General features: G+C 40.9%; 1 protein-coding gene across 1 annotated transcript in view; it reads right to left on the bottom strand.

Annotated features, from left to right (window-relative positions):
- Positions 1–17,536, bottom strand: part of OBI1 (ORC ubiquitin ligase 1) — a 50,326-nt gene extending 32,790 nt beyond the window's left edge. Inside the window, exon 1 of the mRNA XM_002712993.6 lies at positions 17,337–17,536. Coding sequence (XP_002713039.1) covers positions 17,337–17,408 — 72 coding nt within the window. The 5' untranslated portion in view covers positions 17,409–17,536. The remainder of the gene's footprint in view (positions 1–17,336) is intronic.
- Between the last annotated feature and the right edge of the window lie 621 nt (positions 17,537–18,157).

The raw sequence follows: 18,157 nt of genomic DNA, 5'->3' as shown, positions 1-18,157 counted from the left end.
TCACAATAACAAAGCATTGACATCTGCTGTAGTTTGATCATGGTTTGTCTCTGTCAAAACTCATGTTGAGCCTTAATTCCCCAATGTATTGCAATAGTGAGGGCTTTAAGAGGGGGTGATTAGGTTTTTAAAACAGATTAATGCTGATGGCACAGAATGGGTTAGGTTTCACAAGAGTGAATTAGTCCCTGTGAGAGGAGGTTGTTATGATAGAATGAGCGTGGCCCCTCCTTGGACTCGTTTCCCATCTCACCAAATGACCTCCCTCTCACATGCACTCCTGCCATGTGATGTCATCCACCATGCAATGCAGCCAGGAGGCCCTTGCTGGTATCATGCCTTTTGGACTTTTCAGCCACCAGAACTGTAAGCCAAATAAACTTCTTTAAATATACTAATCCATTGTCCAGTATTTTCTTACAGCAACACAAAATGGACTAAATATCTTACATAAATCTCAAAAACTAGAGGGATGAAAATGAAAACAAGCCAAATAGCATGTATCCCAATCTCAAGTGGTTTATAATCTAAACAGCAAACAAGGTTGACAGAAATACTGACATACACCAAATATGAATACACAAATGTTTGACTCCATTTAAACAAGTATAATTAATAATCCCTTACATTTATACAGTCGTATTTTACAAAAGACTTTCAAATGCTTTCTTTCTTTTCAAATGACACAACCCTGTGAGGTAAACAAGGTAAATATATATTATAAACAAGGAAACCAGTGCATGAAGAAATTTAGTAACTTATTGGGACAACACACCTGTGTGTTTAACTGTGTGTAGTTATATCAGGAAGAAATAAAAAACAGAAAAGCTGCTTTGTTCATGATATTTATAATATCTGGTATTATACCTTTGCTTGTTTACATATTTACTGTATATCTTCCTTATTAGAGAACAAGCACTTTTTTATTACATTGGTAAGTTTGGCCTAAGCCTGTTTATGTTCTTGGGTGACAAAATTTGGTCCCAAGCGAGCTCTATATGTAGTAAAACTGCAACCTAGTATTTAAACAAACTGTAAACTTACTTAAGAGCATAATCTTGTAACAGACAGCAGTGCCAATCACAGGGTATAATGTGATCAGACCCTGCCCATGTGAGGCAAATGCTCACGAGCCATTCAGGCTGTTTTTGTAGGTCACTTCCTTTTATCTAGCTACACATACAACTTGCATAGATGGTGGGGTAGGCATTCTGAATCAACTTTGGTTCAGAATGCTGCCTGGTTCTAGAATTTTTTTCTTACTCAAATAAACCTTGTTAAATTTAACTCATCTCCAATTTTTCTTTAATAGTATCATTTCTAAATACCTGGTGCCTAGAAGGCAACATACTACTTAATAGGTGCTCAACAAAGATCTGCTGAATTAATTCATTGCTATTAGATACTACTTAACATTCAATGAGTGGGAGGAACTTGCCAGGGGGAATAATAACAATATTTTTCAAATAACATGATTTAACAATCAAAACAAAAACAGCACAAAAGGGATTAGGTTTTCATTTGATTTACACAGTATTTTCCTTATGAGACTCAAAACATTTTAAAGTCATTTTCAGTATTTTTTCCAATCTAATAATAGAACAATACCAACGTAGAGCCCTTCTTCACTTGGGATGAAAAAAAAATTAAGGGAAAGCACAATAAGCAGAGAGAAAATTAAGAGACAGAACCAACACAAACCACCTTCCTCAGAGAAAATGCTTGTGTTGTTCTATACCTGCTTCAGATAGATATTAAGAGTGAAAGCAGTTCATATCCTTAAAGTCACAGGGGCCGGCATTGTGGCGTGGCAAGTAAAGCCACTGCCCGTGATGCTGACATCCCATGTAGATGCTGGTTTGAGATCCACTGCTGTTTCCCATCCAGCTCCCTGCTAATGTGCTTGGGAAAGCAAAGGAAGATGACCCAAGTCCTTGGGTCCTTGAACCCTCATGGAAGATCCAGTTCCTGTCTCCTGGCTTCAGTCTGGCCCAGCCTTGGCTATTGCAGCCATTTCAGGAGTGAACCAGTAGATGGACGATCTCTCTCTTTCTGTCTCTCCCTCTCTTTCTGGAACTCTGCCTTTCAAATAAATAAAAAAATTTTATTTTAAAAAAGCAGTCACAGATGCATTGCTATTCATGAAAAAGACAATCATTTGAGTCCCATACATTGTAAAGAGTTCTCTAGTCTCAATCTGCTTTTCCAAATATTCTGGTATTCCCTTGCTTATGAACACACCTAAGAAAACTGAACAGAGAGCATAACTAAAGATGAATTTAAACTTCTTCTTGGAGGAACCTAATTCTAATTCATTCAGTTCAACGGGTTTGACTTTATTTTTTAAAATTTTGATTATTTATTTTTACTTATTTGAGTAGCAGAGAGACAAAAACAGAAAGCTATTTTTTTAACAGTTTGGAACTACACATCACTCTTAATTCCCATTTAGTTCATTTTTTAAAAAATTTTTTAAAGATTTATTTATTTATTTGAAAGTCAGAGTTATAGAGAGAAAGAGAGGCAGAGATGGAGAGATGGAGAGAGAAAGAGAGAGAGAGAGAGAGTCTTCCATCTGCTGGTTCACTCCCCAATTGGCTGCAACGGCCAGAGAGCTGTGCTGATCTGAAGCCACGAGCCAGGAGCCTCTTTCAGGTCTCCCACGCAGATGCAGGGGCCCAAGAACTTGGGCCATCTTCTACTGCTTTCCCAGGCCATAGCAGAGAGCTGGATTGGAAGTGGAGCAGCAGGGACTTGAACTGGTGCCTATATGGGATGCCCACACTGCAGGCAGCAGCTTTATCTGCTATACCACAGTGCTGGCCCGAGAGCTATTTTCCATCCATTAATTCACAACTCAAATGACAATAACAGCCAGGTTGGCCAGCCAAAGCCAGGAGCCAGGAACTCAATCCAGTTCTATCTTGTGAAAAGCAGATAACCATCACTTGCTACTTCCCAAGGTGCACATAGGAGAAAGCTGGAATGAGGGCTCAAACCCAGACATTCCAGTATGAGATGCAGGTACCCTAATTAGTGTTTTAAGTAGTATGCGAAATGCCAGCCCCATAAACAGTTTTTTTTTTAACATTTTTATTAGTTTTTAGCAGATTCTATACACTTTGTAGATACAATTCTAAAAATAATGATATTCCCTTTCTCTTTGCTTCTCCCTATCTCCCTCTCACTTTCCTTTTTTTTCTCCTTAGTTTTTGAGATAATAACTTTAAAAAAAAAGATTTATTTATTTGAAAGGCAGAGTATACAGACATACAGAGGCAGAAATATATATAGAGAGAGATCTTCCATCCACTGGTTCACTTTCCAAATGACTACAGAAGCTGGAGCTGGGCCACTTCAAAGCCAGGAGCTAAGAGCTTCTTCTGAGTCTCCCATGTGGTTGCAGGAGCCCAAGGACTTGGATCATCTTCCACAGCTTTCTCAGGAACATTAGCAGAGAGCTGGATCAGAAGTAGAGCAGCCAGGACATGAACAGGTGCCCATATAGGAGGCCAGCTTGCAACTGTTGGTTTTACCTACTATGCCATACTAGCCCCAAAATAACATCTTTTAAATTTACATTATAGTAGAAAAGTTTAATGTTTTGCCAGGACTTTTTAAAAAATAAAGACCATTAGCAGTGTCTCACATTCTTCTTCCAAAGTGCTCCTGCCAACAGCCAAGTATGAATACTTATCTGTAAAGTATTCCTGGCCAGAGTTTCAAGTGGCAAACAAGCCTGAATTTTCTTAGCAAGTTATAGTTTTTTCTTAAACATTCATGTGATTTGGAAGTCCTGACCAAAAAATACTCCTGCATGTTTTGTTTCAGCTTTATGGGGGCCAGCAGTGTAGGCTAGTGGGTAAAGCAGCTGCCTGTAATGCCAGCATCCCATCTGAGTGATGGTTTGAGTACTGGCTGCTCCACTTTGATCCAGCTCCCTGCTAATCACCTGAGAAAAGCATCAGAAGATGGTTCAAGTGCTTGGGCCCCTGCCACATATGTGGGAGACTCAGAGGAAGATACCAGCCCCTGGCTTTGGCCTGGCCCAGCACTAGGGGAGTGAGCCAGTGGATTAAAGACATATCTCTCTGTGTCTCTCTCTCTCTAAGTCTGACTTTCAAATAAACAAATAAATGTTTAAAAAAAATTTTGGCTTTATGTCACGAGATCCTTTAACACCACAAAAATCTCAAACTTATATGTATATTCTGTAGATTCCCTCAAACACATATGTCTGGGTACACACACACACACACACACACCCCTGCAGTATTACTAGAAGTACCTTATGTTCTCAAATTAAGAAAAGAATTAAAAATTAAAAAAAGTTGGCTAAAGAAGGAATACTTATCTTTCAAATGGCTCTTACTTTTAACCAATGACAATTTATTTTTACATGTCATGAAGTCATCTGAAATAGATGAAGGCCAGTGCTCAAGACATAAACTTGTGCACATCACAGGGGACTCCAAGATGCTCCTCCCTCTCTCATAGACGCTCGGCATTAAAAAACACATTTAAAGTAATTTGTGTTTTCTATGTATTTGTTCCCATAAAAAGGTTAACTATGTCTCCAATCTAAAAATCTATTTTGAGCAATTCAGTGGTTGGCACTATCATTTACTAAAATGGCAAAAATCAGTTCTATTGTGGCCACGGTAAGTTTGTGATCCAAGCCCACTTTTGACTGATTTATTTAAGAGTATGTGTGTAGGGGCTGGCGCTGTGGCACAGTGGATTAACGCCCTGGACTGAAGCCCTGGCATCCCATATGGGTGCCGGTTTGAGACCTGGCTGCTCCACTTCCGATCCAGCTCTCTGCTATGGCCTTGGAAAGCCATGGAAGATGGCCCAACTCCATGGGCCCCTGCACCCACGTGGGAGACCCAGAAGAAGCTCTTGGCTCCTGGCTTCTGACTGGCACAGCTCCAACCATTGTGGCCAGATGGGGAGTGAACCATTGGAGGGAGGACCTCTCTCTCTCTCTCTCTCTCTCTCTGCCTCTCCTTTCTCTGTGTAACTCTGACTTTCAAATAAATAATCTTAAAAAAAGGAGTGTGTGTGTTTGTGTGTGTGTGTGTGTGTGTGTGTGAGAGAGAGAGAGAGAGAGCGCGAGCATGTGCGTGAGAGCACTTTCATCCACTGGTTCACTACCCAAATGGCTGCAATGGTTAGGGCTGTGACAGACTGAAGTCAGGACTCTGCAACTCCATCCTGGTCTCCCACATGGATGGCAGGGCATTTTGTTTCAGGGAGCTGGATGAAAAACACAGTAGCCAGGACTCAAACTGGTATTCCACTCAAACTGACACTCCAATATGAGAGGAGTTCCAAGTGATGGCTTAATCCACAGTGCCACAATGCTGACCCTCCTCCCCCATCTTTCCCCTTCCCCCCAGTCAACTCACTTTTAAGTCAACAAGTCTAGCAAAGCAGGTTTTGAGTGTTACTGACATAAAAGATAATGATACTTAAAAGCCACAGGGTTGTAGGTGATCCTCTGCATGGGCAAAACAGCTGGAAAAAAGAAGGCATTCCATCAGATCGAGGAAGAGCAGGAACAGCCAGCAAAGGAAACTGAAAAGAAGAGGGGTGTGTGATATTGGAAAGGAGAATATGGTATCACAGAAGTAAAGAGAAGAAAGTTTTACAAGAGTGAAATAGTGGCCAAGTACATAAAATATTGATGAAAGATTTAGTTTGATGTGATTTGAGATGAGACTATGGGATTTAACTGCACAGAAGTCACTGTGATCTGTTACTGGCAAGCCCTACTTCAGTAAATAGTGTGGACAGAAACCTGACTGGAGGTTGAGAAACAATGAAAGAACTGAAGACAGAGAATGTAGACAATTCCTTCATGTTTTAGTGCAGAAGAAAGCATAAAAACAAGATCATGGTTGGGAATGCCAATGGGAATGATACAGTAAAGGGATATTAGTGATGGGGAATGAGATCCAAAGCACAAGGGGAGATTGACTTGAGCACATGAGAATCGGTCTTCCTTTTGTAAGAGGAGTATTGTGAGGGACTACCACATGGCCTGAATTCTATCAAAAGCCTATATTTCAGACACCGCCACATAGCCTGAATTCTGCTGAAGGCATGACTGGCCAGATTGCAAAGGTGATGGGTCAACTTATGTCAATGGCAAAGGTCATTTGACATGATGCTGAGGCAGCTAAGGAAATGCCCTCGTAAACAGCAAGTGGGATGCTCACCCCAGTTAATAATTAGTCCCCCTCAAGACTCCTCCACATTATGAATGCTCTCTTACTCCCAGCTTCTGAGCAAACAAGTCCTTCCTGTAAACACTGAAACTCCCCCACTGTTTTCTGTTTCACTGTTTAAACTCCTTCATCATGAAATCTTGTTTCCACAAAACTGCACATTTTTTTTATGATTAATCAATCATGTAACTGTTGATAATAAATAGTTGGAGTAATCAGACATTTGGGCCTCTGCTTCTGCCTCCACCTTTGGCTGTAGACAGAGTATCCCCTGATTTCCCCACATTAAAATCTTTAATCTGAGTCTGCTTCCTCAATCTATTGTGACACCATTCCTCTGTTCCTTTTTCAGGTTAACCTGATACTCTGCCATGCTGGACTCAGCAGAGTATAAAAAAACACAAAGGATTACTACATGTTAATGAAAATATGAGGAACTCATGTTCAAAATGTCCCAACTGCTTATATTTTGTCATTAAAAATATGGTGAGGTTACAAAGGTAATTCAAAAGTTACTAGAAAAGACACGTTTATTTTGGTGCCAAAAAGTTTGGAAATCCACACAATAGGGGTTTTCAAAGAGTTCAAGAAAATATGTATTATAAAAAAACTATTTGTGGATTTCCAAAGGTTTTTTGCACCAAAAATATATCTACCTTTTACTTCCATTTGCCACAAACTTTCTGAAGTACTCTCATATTAGCTGCAAATGCAAAGGAAAGTAGGGCATAGAGATTAAAGCAGTTATTTTGAAATGTGAGGTAGTGGTGATGGTTCACGTGCCACCCACATTCTCCCAACCTGGACATGGGTTCCTGGCATCCAGGTATTTGATTCATCCTTTTTAGTTATCTTCAATATCCAGCCTGTCATAAAACCCCGGTATTTTATATATCAAGCCAAAGAAGCTATTGATTTTAAGAATCACCAATATTTTACATACCCTTCAGAAAAAAGAATGGAAAACCACTGTCAATTATAATTGTAAGATGCCTTCACTTGTAAAGTACAATCAGATTCCAGACATTATGAGAAAGATATACACCCCAGAATAGCCAAAGTATGGCAAATCTATCTCTAAGGATTCTATTATCTGTCACCCATCCTTTCCTTTTCATCATCACCCACTAATGGATGTAGGCTCTCATTCTTTTACACCTGATTTACTGCAATAAGTTCTCCCCAAGTTTCCAAATGTCCACATCTGTCCACCTTTCATAATAATGCCAAACTACCTTCTCAAAATCTGGATCAGCAGCTTTAACCGCGCTTTAAAAAAAAAAAAAAAAGGGTATTTTCCTCCTGTTTTAACTTTATACAGAGCATTCAAAGAACATAATCTAGTTCTTAAAACAGTCATTTCCTTTGATCTGCCATTTCAACCTATACTTCAACCACACATATCTACTAGTTGTTCACCAAAAGAATGATGGGTGGCAGGGACTTCCTAGTTATGAAATTTTCAATTTTTAGGTTGCTATGTCCTACTGGCCTCTCCATATTTCCTAACCTATATAAAATCTCTCCTGACTTTTAAAATACAAATAAAATGCTACCTTTCTATAAAGCCTTCACTAATCCTTTATTAGCATTAATGATATCTTTGCTTGATAGGACACTCCTAATTCATTTACTCAATGGTCACTTCTGTGCTGTGCTTGGAAAATGATTTATATCCTGCCTTTCCTATTAGATCGCATGCTCCTGAGAGGCAGGGTCTGTATTTTGCTTTCTTTGTATCTACCTACAACACCCAGTACCATGCCTTGCAGACTCCAAGATTTAAAACAAGTGAATTCTAAAAAGGTTGAAATAATGCTCCCAAAAATGCCTGAAGAAGCAAGAGGACAATCACTATTTCTAAGCTGTGAAAACACAAATGTTTGAATTCTCCAATCAATACACCAAAATGATACAGAACAATCACAGGCAGATTACTTGCCTCTGTCTGCTAAGAGACATTAAAAATGTCAACCATAGGAGAATCATTTTCACTGTTGAATACCTGATATTATCACTGTTATTGTATTAAGTTTCTGAAACAGTTGACTAATTCATTTCTTTGGACCAGGTATTTATCAGAGTAATTTGCAGACAACTGTAAAATCTAGCTTAGAATAGAAACTTACAAAGGAGGAAGAACTACTAAACTAAGCTACTTGTTATTTATTTACTACCTGTAGTAGCTAAACACAAAGAATCTTGCTCTCCTTCAGTTCCTGTATACCTACTTCCTCTGTCCAGATCCTGCTATATACTATCCGCAAACACGCACATAACTGTCTTTTTTTTTTTTTTTTTTTTTGACAGGCAGAGTGGATAGTGAGAGAGAGAGACAGAGAGAAAGGTCTTCCTTTGCCATTGGTTCACCCTCCAATGGCCGCCACGGCTGGCGCGCTGCAGCCGGTGTACCGCGCTGATCCAAAGGCAGGAGCCAGGTGCTTCTCCTGGTCTCCCATGGGGTGCAGGGCCCAAGCACTTGGGCCATCCTCCACTGCCTTCCCAGGCCACAGCAGAGAGCTGGCCTGGAAGAGGGGCAACTGGGAAAGAATCTGGCACCCTGACCGGGACTAGAACCCGGCGTGCCGGCGCTGCTAGGTGGAGGATTAGCCTATTGAGCTGCGGCACCGGCCACACATAACTTTCTTTAATAACAGCCTCCCAAGGAACAAAAATGACAATAATCTGCCCAACCTATTAGACTTTCTATCCAATTTAATCTCCAGGGATATCTGTGGCAATAAAATGTAACTCCTATGAAAAAAAATGTAAACAACAGCAAGAGTATGTGACATGTACATCACCAAAATCACTTGAATTACAGATGTTAAAGTGATATACTAAGGTAATGTACCCTGAGGCAGGTGAGAAAAAGGAAGAGGAAAGAGGTGTAAAAAGTAGGCTCTTCTTACTAGAATAGGCCTAAAGGGAAGTCCTTGGAGCAGAAAGATTAATCCTATAATCTGTTATTCCTCTATGTCGTTTATTTTTTATCTGGAAATGTTTCAGTCTTGAAAGACTCCACTACTGAAGTCCCTTTCTTAAAAAGAAAATATACTTTGAAGGCGTCATGCCTAATGCTGTTGTCCATTAATATTTACATCATCACAGACTTACCAATTAGAAGTTATATATCAGTTTAGGGCAGGGTTTTTCAGATTCACTAGTAGTAAAATTCAAGAAAGAATTTTTTGTTGTAGAGGTCTGTCCTGTATATTGCAGGATGTTCATGAAGCTATACCCATGAGCTCTAGTCCTCCCTACCTCTTTACAGACAATCAGAAATGCCTCCAGTCACCGCCAAAGTCCCTGGGAGGCAAAATCCACATCTACCCTATTGAGAACCACCAGTCTAGGATAGTTTAATTCAATTTCTGCTACTATAATAAAATGCCATATACTGGGTAATTTATAAAGAAATGAAAAGTATTTATTACAGTTCTGGAGGCTGGGATATCTAATACCAAGGTGCCAGCACCTGGTGAGGGCCTTTGGGCTGTGAAATCTCATTGTGGAGAGGCAGAGACCAAGTGAATGTGTGCAAAAGAAATATACACAGAGGGCTGAGTGAACTCTTATGATAACCAACACAGTCTTTCAATAATAACATTAATTCATCCATGTGGCCTCATGACTTGACCACTTCCCAGTATGTCCCACCTCTCAACACTACTGCACTGGGGATTTCAATAGAAATTTTGGAGGAGGCATTCAAATTATGGCAGGTATTCACATTAATCTTTCTACTAGGCTAATGAAGTTGGTAATAACAAATCCATTTTCAACTTTGGAAATTTGGATTCAGGAAATGATACTACCAGTTAAACATGGTAGAGCCAGCATTTGTATTCAATGTGGTGCAACACTGCTTTAAATCTTGCAGTACTCTCTCAACTAGGAAACAATTCTTTCTTTTCTTGGGGCATTTAATAAAAAAACAATTTATGAGGAACAAATACGGACACATGCCTGAAACAAGTGGGTAATAGGATACTGAATATCTGCCCTCTCAAATTCAGGGGTTTGGTTTTGGTCTTCAAAGTCTTATGTTTCTGATATTAGGAGGTTGGAAAATCATTTCAGTGTTTGAAGTGATTAGATCAGACTGGGCCACCAGCGTGGAGGCTCCATGATTAAATCCTGGAAGCTTTATAAGAGACAACACGAAAATAAATAGTCACACATACTAACTCCTAGTCTCTTGCCTCATGATGCTCTATGTTATTTTGGGACTCTACCCACCAGAACGTTATCACCAGGTGCTGAACCTAAGGGAGAGCCACTCAACCTTGGACTGTGAGTCTCTAGAATTGTGAGCTAAGTAAACCTGTTTGTTCTCTCTATAAGATATCTCTATAAGTTCTCTCTATAAGTATCTTAAGGGCTGACACTGTAAAGCAGCCACCAGCCAAGCCGGCATCCCATATAGAAGACAGTTCAAGTCCTGGCGGCTCCACTTCTGATCTGGCTCTCTGCTATGGCCTGGGAAAGCAGCAGAAGATGGCCCAAGTCCTTGGGCCCCTGCACCCACTTGGGAGACCCAGAAGAAGCTCCCGGTTGCTGGCTTCAAATCAGTGCAGCTCTGGCCATTGCAGCCATTTGGGGAGTGAACCAGTGGATGGAAGACCTCTCTCTCTCTCTCTCTCTCTCTCTGCCTCTGCCTCTCTGTAACTCTTTCTTTCAAACAAATAATTTTTTTTTTAAAGATAGTGCCTTAGGTATTTCATTATAGTTACATAAAGTTATTATATAACACTAACAGGGGTGATACTGGCAAGAAGCTACAGATTATCTTTGCCAACAACTTGATAATTATACTTAAAATAAACTCCACTGCCCTTTTGGTACCCTTGATATAAATAAAAGCCAACTCTCACTCCTCATGTAGGATCTCTGTCCTTAACGTGCTGTACACTGAGGCTTAATGCTATAACGAGTACTCAAACAGTATATTTCACTTTGTGTTTCTATGGGGGTGCAAACGACTGAAATCTTTACTTAATGTACACTAAACTGATCTTCTGTAAAAAAAAAAAAAAAAAAAAAAAAAAGAAAGAAATTATCAATTCCCAACTTGACTCTCACTGGGATTAAACATGACAATAGGTCTGATCTGATTTCATCATCATTTAAAAAAAATCATCTATTATTTTTCACTTTATGTTTCTGTGTGGGAGCAAACTGTTGAAATACTTACTTAAGGTATACTAAGCTGATCTTCTGTATATTAAGATAATCGAAAATGAATCTTGATGTGAATGGAAGGGGAGAGGGAGTGGGAAAGGGGAGGGTTGTGGGTGGGAGGGACGGTATGGGGGGGAAGCCATTGTAACACATGAGTCGTACTTTGGAAATTTATATTCATTAAATAAAAGATTAAAAAAAAAAAAGCCAACTCTCTTCCTTGAAATAAAAATTATTCTTTCTTGCATTTTATCAAAACTTTCCGAGTTTCCCTAGTGAAGACCTAGAAAGACTGTGAAAAGGAATTAGGTTGCCGTATAGAAAAACTGTAGTAGGAGGCCCCAGTGCTTCCATCTTGGGAATTTGGAAACTTTTCAAGACAAAGTTCTAGGTTGTTCTTGCAACATTTTATGAAATATATGGCTCTAGGCCAGAATTTAGTTCTTAGAATGTAAAAACTGTTAGAAATTATTCAATTAGTGCCTACTGATCTGGGTCCCTACTCCTACATAGGTGAAGAGAGAAAATATACCTCCCCTTTCTACATCCCTACCAGGAATGTTTTAAGATTAAACTAGAGGCCGGCGCCGCGGCTCACTAGGCTAATCCTCCGCCTTGCAGTGCCGGCACACCGGGTTCTAGTCCCAGTCGGGGTGCCGGATTCTGTCCCGGTTGCCCCTCTTCCAGGCCAGCTCTCTGCTGTGGCCCGGGAGTGCAGTGGAGGATGGCCCAAGTGCTTGGGCCCTGCACCCCATGGGAGACCAGGATAAGTACCTGGCTCCTGCCATCGGATCAGCACGGTGTGCCGGCCACAGCGGCCATTGGAGGGTGAACCAATGGCAAAGGAAGACCTTTCTCTCTGTCTCTCTCTCTCTCTCTCTCTCTCACTGTCCACTCTGCCTGTCAAAAAAAAAAAAAAAAAAAGATTAAACTAGAAACTTATTTTATTTTACCTTTTTAGACAGGCAGAGTGGCTAGTGAGAGAGAGAGACAGAGAGAAAGGTCTTCCTTTTTCCGTTGGTTCACCCCCCAATGGCCACTGTGGCCGATGCACCGCGCTGATCCGAAGGCAGGAGCCAGGTGCTTCTCCCGGTCTCCCATGCGGGTGCAGGGCCCAAGCACCTGGGCCATCCTCCACTGCACTCCCGGACCACAGCAGAGAGCTGGACTGGAAGAGGAGCCACTGGGACAGAATCCGGCGCCCCGACCGGGACTAGAACCCGGTGTGCTGGCGCCACAGGTGGAGTATTAGCCTATTGAGCCAAGGTGTCAGCCTAGAAACTTATTTGTGAAATACACAAGTCAACTATTATAGCAATCCTGATCATTATTTGAATTTATCTATACTTTGTTTTCATCATACTGTAAGTATGGAAAACAAAGTATTTTATACTTTTCTGATAGTTATTCCATTCTTCAGATTTATTTGAATCTAGAAAACAGAGAAAAATGCAGAGCTTGTACTTCATTGTTTTTTCATAGAAAATTATTTGTTAAAATTATGCACAAGTCTCATCCTTAAATCTACTTTTTGTATCAGTGGCACAGTTAGGACTCAAATGTGAGCCCAATATACTGAAGTGGATGACGTGCTGCTCAATAAACAGATTGACATCCCCCTCCCACTAACATTAATAAATGATTATCGTCAACCTAGAATGAGGATGTTAAATTGCACAGGACTCTGCCGCTAGCCCTACCTTTGAACATTTTAAATCAACAATATGGGTGAAAAGTAAAGCAGGCAGTCCTCATTGAAAGAAGGGATCCTTTTAATAGTATTCCTAGTGGACACTTCAAGAGACAGGCACTCTTACATTGTAAGAAAGCTGATTTCAATTCAGGTTACTTTAGACAGAAAGTTTGCCTTTAATATTAAGCAGAGATCCTAATTCTGTTGAGCTACACAAAGCTTGATTCCCTTTCAAATTAAAAATACTTTAATTATTTAAAGGTTTGCTAGCATGTCTATTCATTCTAATACTACCCATGTTCTAAGCTCAATTTCAGTTCTTTTCAAAATGATTTCAAAATACTCTGGTTTATTTATATTTATATAAAAGTGTGGTACCCCAAATGTGACTCACACTCAAATCAGGAATAACTAAATATGATATACTAATGTTGAAGAGCATTAGCAGTCTTGTGGTTTGGTACTTCTTTTGAGAAACTCCATCATTCATAAAATCGACCGTGGACCACATCTGGCTGTTACTCAAGGCAAAATGCAAACATAGCCAAAAATGCAAACACAGCCAATAGAAGTACTACATGCCACAACAATTTGGTTTCACAAGTTTGATCCTAATAAACCCCTGGGATTATCTAGAGATAAACTGGTTTATATCATTCAGGTGGCAGTACTGAAAATGTTCATTAACAGATAGTCTGAGCAAGCCCATTCCCACATTTCTGCTCGCTGGCTTAGTAGTCTAAGGCATGGAAAAAATTAAGAAGAAATAGGCAAAAAAATATGTTACACATAAATCACCCCATAGGATGGATATCTAACTTCTTCAGTCCACACAGAGATATTACTTAAAATATTGGCAAAGTTGCTAAACATTAGGCAAAGAGAATCTATCTTTTGGAGCCAGCAACTGGGGTGTAGTAGGTTAAGCCTCCACCTGTGGTGCTGGCATCCCATACAGGCGCTGGTTCATATGCTCGCTGCTTCTCTTCAAGCCAACTCTCTGTTTATGACCTAGGAAAGCAGTGTTAAAATGGCCTGAGTGCTTGGGCCCTTGCACCCATGGGAAACCTAGAAGAAGCTCCTGGATTCTGGCTTCAGATTGGCCCATCTCTGGCCATGGTGGCCACCTGGGGGTGAACCAGCAGATGAAAGACTTTTCTCTCAGCTTCTACCTCTGTCTGTAACTGCCTCTCAAATAAATCTTAAAAAAAAAAAAATCCACCTTTTAAGATTGAGGTAGAGGCAGCAGTAGTAAATGAAAAATATCTAAACCTTCCAATTTTAAGTACATTTACATTCAAAAGACAAAAGAACCAACCAGTGGATACTTAGGCTCATTCTCCTTCTCCTTCCCCTCTACCACTGGCATTTAATATCTTCAAATTTAAGCTCCTTCCTATCTCCTTCAAGACAATGTACTTTTTTTTTAAAGTGACTGTTCAAGGATAATGACCCCTAATTGTGGAATGAGGAAGAGAGCACACTGATAACTGAGATTTGGGGACAATTTACAAGGATGGCACAAAAACCATTACAGTGGAAGACGGCTAAGCAGGAAAGTCCTTAAGATCTCAGCTATGGATACAGATGCTTTATATCATATAGATGGAATTCATATCAGGGATAGGCCATTTCTAGTACATGACAAATATGATATGTGTGGAAAACCAAGTAGCACAGCAGATTGGATTTGCTTTAACCATACAAAAGGCAAAAGAAATATGGAACTAGCTAAAAACCATGGATATACTATGACAATTTCCAAAACCAATAGATCCTTAGTTGAGAATGTGAACTTTCATTTATAAGTGCACTAGACTCACAAAGCAACTGGGTACAAGAACAGTTACTAGAAAAGGATTTTTTTTTTTTTTAATCCAGTCGAAGGGCCTGCTTCGGTGCTCACAGTAAGAACTAACAGTTATTGGATACTATTACGTGCCAGACTTTATTGCTAAGCATTGTATATGCTTCATTTAATCCTGCCCCAAATTCAGCCACGGGAATTGATACTACTGTCATTGCCACTTTACAGATAAGGAAACTGAGGTTCAGAGAGGTTAAGTAACTTGTATAAGGTCATATAACTAGTATGTGGTAGAAACTAGAGTGGAACCCAAAGTAGTCTGAATGTACAATTCGGCCAACACACCATTCTACTTCCACAGCAGGCAGAAAAAGTCTGTTTACAAACTGTCAATCTTTTCAATTTTATCTGATTTGATTTTAGAATAAAGCTACCTAAACAAAACTAAGCATGGAGGGAAAAGATACTAAACATGACTACTGTCATGGATGAACCCAGGTGAGTGTTTCAGAAAGTATTCTACTGAAGACATTAATGATAATAACAGAAGTTTGATCACCAGTATCTCTAAGCTTTAGTTGCTCTATTGCATGAATGAGAAAACTGGTACTGTCTCATAGTATTGGTGTGAGAAATAAACAACATAACTACACACAAAAGCATTTTGTAATATGCAAAGCACTAGAAAAGATTTATATCTTATCTGAAATGCTGGGAGCAGATACTTCAAATTCTGGATTTTTTTCCCCCAGACTTTGGAGTATCTGCATATACCATAGGGATGGGATACAAGCCTAAGCACAAAATTCGTTTATGTTTCTTATATACCTTATCCACATAACTTGAAGTAATTTTATACAATATTTTTAGTGCAACTATATTTTGACTATGACCCATCAGATGAGGTCAGATGTGGAACCTTCTACTTGTGGCTTGTGTCAGGACTCAGAGTTTTGGGCTTTGGGACATCTTGGATTTCAGATTTTGATGCTCTACCTGTATTTTATTAGGCAGCACTTTTGTTAACTACAAAAAACACAGGCTTGATAAGTAAAACAGGCAGAACACATTTTCAACATAATTGCAAAAGACAGACTATAAACTAATGGAAAGTATATATACTATATACAACTAAGATATCTCAGAAGAATATTTTTATCAGCTTAATTTAATGCCAGGGTTTGTGGAAATTCAGAATTTATCATATACTTTTGGGGTCCTTACGTCAGGAGCCAATTGTGCAGGATTGTAGCAAATAGAAACATCACTTCTCCTGCTCCCACCCATGCATGCAGGCATGGTAGCAAATGCCAGCTCAAATACCACTCCTGAGGAGGCCATCCTTGATCTCTCCAGTCCGAAGGATCAAGCTGACGCCTAGCCGCTCTCGCAGACATTGGCTATTTCGTTAGCATTTCTTTCTGACTGGTATCAAGAGTTAACGGTTGCTTCCCATCTTGACTTCCTCCCAGTTCCCACAGACCCTCAGCCACCTAAGGCAGATAGATGATGATTCTGGCTGACTCAAAAAGCTTGCTATATTAAGTATGCATTTCTCAATTCTAAGCCTGAAGCAGCAGTCTCAGTCTGCACCTGGGGGTGAACATACACCAAAAACTTAAAAACAATTCTGTCTGGCAAAAACCTGATTGTGCACAGTATCTGCTCCCTTCTTGATCTATACGGTCAAGAAACGCTCTTTAAAAAAACTGAACGGGAGGCACAAATTTAAACGAAAGAGAGGAAACCTAAGGGACGCATCAGAACACTCACAACTCCGTTTCTAATTCGGAACTACTTTCTCCACCTTGTTCCACACATTAGGCACCTTCGCATCACAAAGAGAGGGTTTCTATCTCGTGATTGATCCCTCGTTTCTAAATACCTTCCAGGGACACGTACTATTTGCTTCCAAAATTCTGAACCCAGAGCAGAGGCCAAACTCAAGGCCGGGATAAGAAAAGGTTCCCCAATTAGCACAGCAGGCCGGAGAACAGGTACTTTGGTTGCACAGAGCGCTAAGGAATCTTAGGCGGGGTACCTAGAAAATGTGCTTCAGGGCCACGCACCGCACGAGGTTGCACAGGGCTAAAATGTGACTGCGATGCGTTTCTGACCGGGCCTCCTCCGCGGCAGGCGTCGGCCCGTGTGAGGGCCGCCTCGCCGGCCTCCCCGTAGAACCCGGGCCGCTGTCATCCTCCTCCCAAAGGCGCCCAGATGAACCCCTTCGTCACGGCGCGCCCCCTCCGTCGCCCAGGTTGCGGACCCCCTCGCCTAGGAGAACGCGGGCTAGCGTCCTCTCTGGTTTCGGCGCCTCACGCCCCTTCCTTCCCAGCCCCGCATGAAGTCCGCCCTCGGCTCTAGCGAGCAGCTTCATCCCCAACCCCGTTTCGTAGCTGTGCCTGGAAACACCCATTACCTTCCCCAAGCATATGTGGCATGTGATGGGCAGAGTGAGCGACAATGTAACGTTCTGCACGGTCTGAGCCATGGCAGCGTTCAGAATCCCGCCAACACGGAAGTCCCGCCGACAGCGGCTCCTCGCCACGACTGGGGACGCGAGAGGCCGGCTACGGCGGCCGGGCAGGGCCACAGTCCGCCAGGGAGAGGAAACTAAAACGCGCTTTGGAAATGCGCCGTCGCTCGGGCTTTTCGTTTTAGTTAAGCTAAAACTAAACTAAACTGCTTTCTCTCACTAGGAAGCTGTAGGGTTCCTGAAAATGGACAGGAAGATGGTTTGCTCCAGGCATCGACGATCCTGAAAATTTAAGGAAAAGCGTAATAGTGTCGGGAGGGGAGAACGACGCGAGAAGACGACTTTAAGCGCTAAGATATTTTTCCCCGGAAGGTTGGATGTGAGGTAGTTTTCTCCCTCAAGATAAAATTCCACACAACAACCACACAATACAGTGAAGACGCGAAGACACTTAACTTTACATTTTGATTTCTCAAAACAACTTTCCACCTTTCTCAGCTGGCTTTCCCTCAAACCACAGGGTGTGCTTCAGAGGACGCGATAATTCACTGGAAAAACGGTGATTGTCTCCTTATCTTAGGGTATTGCGGGAGCAATCTAGTTGTGTTTAATCGCAGCTTTCCTTGAGGACTCTCACTTTTGGCCTTTCTGTGGAATCCACTTCAAGAAAATTTAAGGATTATAGTGTTCCAGCTCAGAATTCTGCCAATAGTGCTGGCTAGCAGCTTGCACAATCACAAATGCGATTATTATTTATTTATTTA

Source organism: Oryctolagus cuniculus, chromosome 9, assembly GCF_051225735.1.
Source record: "Oryctolagus cuniculus isolate XC-2025 breed Fujian yellow rabbit chromosome 9, ASM5122573v1, whole genome shotgun sequence".
NCBI classification, from domain to species: Eukaryota; Metazoa; Chordata; class Mammalia; order Lagomorpha; family Leporidae; genus Oryctolagus; species Oryctolagus cuniculus.
This window is presented reverse-complemented; position numbering and strand designations above follow the sequence as displayed.